The sequence below is a fragment of the Cenococcum geophilum genome (genome assembly GCF_001692895.1).
Source record: "Cenococcum geophilum 1.58 unplaced genomic scaffold K441scaffold_1, whole genome shotgun sequence".
Lineage (NCBI taxonomy): Eukaryota > Fungi > Ascomycota > Dothideomycetes > Gloniales > Gloniaceae > Cenococcum > Cenococcum geophilum.
The window spans coordinates 2,286,748-2,292,479 of record NW_027137559.1 but is presented as its reverse complement, the minus strand read 5'-3'; the positions used below and the strand labels follow the sequence as shown (position 1 = coordinate 2,292,479).

The 5,732-nt window shown below is 33.8% G+C and overlaps 1 protein-coding gene across 1 annotated transcript; it reads right to left on the bottom strand.

The window, feature by feature from the left end:
- Positions 1–5,070: 5,070 nt before the first annotated feature.
- Positions 5,071–5,334, bottom strand: K441DRAFT_531559 (uncharacterized protein; the record flags this gene model as incomplete). Its single annotated transcript, XM_067642210.1, has 1 exon — positions 5,071–5,334. A coding segment is annotated over one exon (264 nt), but the record flags the coding sequence as incomplete, so codon positions are not given.
- Positions 5,335–5,732: the final 398 nt, after the last annotated feature.

The window sequence follows — 5,732 nt, the reverse complement described above, 5'->3', positions numbered from 1 at the left end:
AGTTACCTATCCGCTAGGTACCCGAAGGGTAACCTACCTAATACCGTATTATATTATGCTCTTTTAAAACTTAACGCGTATACGTAAACTCCTTCTTATAGTAGATAGCAACCTTCTTCTTATTACCCCTATCTCTTACCCTATCCTTAGTATACTAACCTTGCTCTTATATTAGGCGTTACTAGCTAGCTTACTAAGAATTATAGGTGGTATAAATAGCTATAGCATAGTCTTAAATTTGACTAAGTTGTTTAGTATTTACGCTAGAATAAGAAAGAGCCCAGGTAATATAGTAGTCAAAAACATTAAAGGAACGTCGCCACTTAGGCCTAGGCTATTAAAGCTTAAAGTTGGTAATAAAAGTCTATTAACAATAGAAAAGCTTACCTTAACGTAACTACCGCTCTTAATATGCATGCATCAATTATAAGGACTAAAGGTATTAGATTTAACGTAGTGCGTCTTATTACAAGCCTCTAGAATCCTATTATTAGATTTCTGGTCTTTTAAAGACGTATAGATAAAATCATTTAAGCAGGACCAGCACTAGTTGCGAGTTAGCGGAGGTTAGGGTTCTATATGTAAAGGTAAGGCTAGGATATGCTATAGAATCTACTTAAAAGAGCAGTTAGTAGGAGAATAAAGAGGCATATTAAATTATTAATGAAAAAAAGAAAATCTTAATAATATATTGAAGATACGTCTAAAATTGGATAACGGTTAATGGCGAGAAGTAAGGTGTTTAAGAAAAGGAGCAGCTTAATAAGTAAGGTATCTTTATACTTTACCTTCTAATACCCTTTTAATAAATAGCCGCAACCTTACCAATATAACTCCATTATAATAGCGTTATTTAGAAGGAAGAAAATACAAGTATATATTATCTAACTATTACTTCCTTATAAAAACTAAGTACGCGGCTAGGGGAAGGCAATTAAGACGTCAATTAAAGACGTATATAGGTTAAATTATACCTAAAATAATACTATAGTATCAAAAATTAACGTTATAGACATTCTTAACAATCGTATAATAGCTACAATTACTATTACAAAATGTCCCTATTTGCTAGGTAGTAGAGCTACACCAAATATACGGCACAGGACTACTAGATTTAAAAGCATATACACTAAATCTTAGGAGATAAGTCTCCTTAATTAACTAATTAATACCTTAACCGTATCTAATAGCCTAAGGGTAAATACGGAAATAATACGTTAGTAACGCAAAGGATTATATAAAATAATTACAGATTACATTTTAATAGTTAAAAGATAACGGTAAGCTAAGGCCTTATATATTAAGCTATATACTAAATAGTTCTACGGAACTATATTAGGAACACTAAATTACCTATAATACTTATAATTAATTATAGACCGGCATAAAGGCTTAGATATAAAGTTGCATAAAAATCTTTAAGTTAGCCTAGGTAGTTACCAGTAGGCTTTTAGTAGGCTTTTAGTAGGCTCCTAGTAATTCTTACGTCTTTTCTCTAGCCACGTTTTTCCCTTATTAAGGTTTTTTAGGAGTTTAAAGTAGGGGTTAGATAGATAGATAATATACAGCGGTATACTAATACCTCTCTAATATCTCTCCGAACCCCTTCTGGGATAAGCCCTTATAATCTCCCTACTGTAAGGTAATAGCGATCGGGGGCTAACTGTAAGAGGGGGGGGTAATATAAGGGATATTATTACGGTTACCTCGGGTTGCCCTTAGGACAACCCCTAGATGCCCCTTAGATAGTTACCGGTTATATGCCGAAGGCACGTGCCCGTAGTATATAGTCTCTACAATCCTAGAGGCCTTACCTCCTTAAGGATTCGTCTCTCTTACCAATCTATCCTGTTCTACAATCGTGTCCTTATAGCCCCCTGTCTATAAAATCCCCTTATAATAGCGGTCTTAGTTTTTACTTCTAATACAATATCTCTAAGGTTTATATACTCTTAGTAAGCTGCTTTTATTGCCTTATTATTACTAAATATTTCGCCTATATTAAATTTATTATCCTTAATGTTCAATTTATAAGATAGTTTATTAGTTTCTCTAAACTTTAATAATTTTAGCTCCTATAGCTAATAGCTTACGCTATATTTAGCGTCCTTATAAATTTAGTATATATTATTATAGTAAAACGTAAAACTCTTAATTAAATATTCCTTTATTCCTTATAATATATTATTATCCCTTTATATATATATATTATCTACTAGTCTCATTCCTCTTACTATATAATAACTCTAACTACTTCTATAGTCTTTAACGAAATAACCCTATTTTCTGTAATTTATATAAGCTCCTTCTTTAAACTATTTTTCTTGCTATAGAGTCCGCCTAAACATCTTCTACTATTAAGATCCCTGGTTTAGCCTCTACTCCTTAAACCTTTAATTACTTAATCCTTATCCTTTAGGTTTCTATAGTTTCTTATTCCATTTTTTATTTTCTTTAGTACTGCTTAGGTCCATTAGCTTTGCGCTATACTATAGTTTCTAGTTTTAACTTTATTATTGCGTACCTTACGCCTTATATAACTATAGAACTCTATCCTAACCCTTCTTAGTCTACTCTCTTTAGTAGATCCTATTATTACTCTTAATTACTTAATTAATTAATTCCCTAAGAGTATCTGCATCTTTTATTAGAATAATTACGTTTTAGACTTTTACTTTAAATCCCTATTTATACTATACTATAGGCGCCTTATTATTCTATTTAGCTTATATAGCCAATATCTAAAACTATATTATATATTTAATTGCTAAAGTTTATTATATTAGGTTTTAAAGCTTTTATTCTACTATAGTAGTTACTTCTAGGTCTCTAAATATTTATATTAGTTATTCCGCGAACTTATTCCAATTAGCAAATATATATTATACTTCTTAGTTAGTAGTTACTATACCGCTTTTCTATACCTCTATAAGGTAAGGTTTAAACTATTTAAGTGCCCTTCCTAATAGGAATAGTCCTACGTAGGCTATTTAGTCTATAGGTATTACTAGCTTTACTCCCTCTTATATAACCTTAAAATGTATTTATATAAGAAATCCCTTAAGTTTTAACTTCTTACCTAAGAATCGGTTAATAGATAGTAGCTTAATCTTTACTACTCTAATCCTATTAATTCTTTCTTTAAGTATCCTATTATTATCTGTTAATTAATTAACTATTACCTATAATTATTTAACCGTAACTAGCTAAAAGTTAGTATTTACTATACTAGTGTCGTTACCTAATCCCAATATAGTTGCTACCGTTAACAGCGCTATAACTACTGCTTTTAGTAGCATATTATTTAACTTCTTTTACTATAACCTTAGTAGTAAATATATAATAAAGCCTTATAGGAAATACTACGGTAAACTTATTAATGGGCTAGGCATATAGGTATAGAATAGTTAACAACATAAATATAACTAGTAGAGTAATTACTTAACAGATTAACTCCAATTATATTCTAAGATTTACTATAAAGAAGAGAACTATCTAGGTAGGGACTATAGTCCTTTAAATATATAATACTGGGTATATAAGGTACGTAAGGTATATAAGTAGATCTTATAGATCTAACAGATTAACAGATCTCCTCTCGTGGCTTATTATGTGACTTAGCTACCCCTCGTCCTATAGTTTGACTGGTTTTAGCACCTCCCGTGCTTTTACCACTAGTCCGTTTATATCTCTCCTTAGTAGTGTTATTACTGCCGATATAAGGTCCGTAACAATAATAGCTTAACGGCCGTTGCGGTACTTTAATACTACTAGGGAAGATATATAGGCCGTAATAGTCCTCTAGCTACTAAAAGGATAAAAAGCTCTTAGTGCCGTTCTTACCCTAGTAGTTAAAGAAGTAAAAGGCTATTATAGAGAGAGGGTAGAGGATAGGGTTAGTATTATATATATAGCCTATATACTTAACCTTGCCGTATTAATTCTGCTTCCCCTATATTATTAATATAATTATATATAGCGCTAGCTCGTCTAGTTTAAGCCCTTTATTCTCTAGTTTAATAAGAATAAGGTTAGTAAGCTAAATATCCTATCTACTTTTACCTTAGGTAATAGTAGTATAGCCTAAGAAATAGGTTTAAAAATAGTAGTTATATAGACTAAATATAAACCTAATAAATGCTTAGCCGTAGTTTAAAGGTAAGACTTAACTAAACCTAGTATTTTAAAGCCCGTCTCCTAGTACTAAGTAATCGCCTTTTTAAGCCCTTTAATATTATAGCCGCTAGTAATTATAAATAGGCCTTAATTAATAAAGTTAACGCGTTAAATCCGGTTCTTATTACGGCGGACGCTATCTAGTACTATTAAGAGCTTTACCCCCTATAGTGGCTATAAGGCCTTACCTTCTAATTACTATATATAAAGCCTAGTAATAGTGGATATATAGCTATTTATAACTAAGTATTAGACTATTTCGTTAAATAGAGCGTCTAAGGCCTCCTTATTCTATATCTCTCCTTCCTCCTTTATCCCTTAACCCGCCAGCGTCTTATTAGAAGCTAGTCTGTGCCCAAACACTAAAATAAAAATAATATATATGGCTAATTACTATTAACATTGCCTTCTAATTGTACTCCTAATAATATAGGCCTTGTCCAACCAACTTAGTATAACGTTCAGCCAAATTAATATGCTAAAAAGCCACCACCGAAGCCATGGCCGCTGCCCGATTTTACTCCTACGACAATTCGATTTGGTTGATCTGATTGGCTAGTCCTTATCGATAACGGTAGGACTAGCCAATCAGATCAACCAAATCGAATTGTCGTAGGAGTAAAATCGGGCAGCGGCCATGGCTTCGGTGGTGGCTTTTTAGCATATCAATTTGGCTGAACGTTATACTAAGTCGGTTGGACAAGGCCTATATTATTAGGAGTACAATTAGAAGGCATTGTTAATAGTAATTAGCCATACATATTATTTTCATTTTGGTGTTCGGGCACGGACCAGCTTCCGGTAGGACGCTAGCGGGTTAAGGGATAGCTTCCTCCCCTATAGTTACGGCTGCCGCTATAGCTACCTTTTCCTTAGCCGTCTTCTGCCTCTTTTTTACCCACTTACTATCTTTCTATATCTATCGAGATATAAGGTTAACCTCCTACCTCCCAATGTGAGGTGACAAGCTCTGCACCACTCAGCCACAGCACAAACCTGCGAAAGGTAAGCGAGTGACTGGCAAGATGCCAGGCGCGGCTGTGCGGAACAATACATATAGGCGCGAGATGACCTCGTCACCTGACACTTAATAAACCGATCGGCCCACGACTTACCCGCCTCCCTATAGCCAATTTTAAAGGCAAGATTGCGTATTATCTATCTTAAAGGGGGTAATTCTCGCTTATAAAGGCTGTTAATGTATCATACAAGCTCTTTCTCCTAGGTGTTGTTAAGGAGTCGTTGATTTTTAAGCTTTGTGCCATAGTGCCCTGAATACCTTAGTGCGGCCGCGATAACGTATTTTAATCGCAACCGTATCTCTTTTAATATTTTAGCATAACTAGGAGTTTCTCCAGGCTTTAGCGATTTTAATGAATCCAGCACAGCTTCAATTGGGGTCATATTGGTGGAGACAAAAATTATTAGAATTTTGATGATTTTCTGTGCGGGCGACCGCTACGCGAGGGCGCTTTGACCCAATATGGCACTTCACAGCCAACAGTCTACAGCATTTCTCTTAGGTCACGGCACTATTGCATGAAGAGATTAGCATA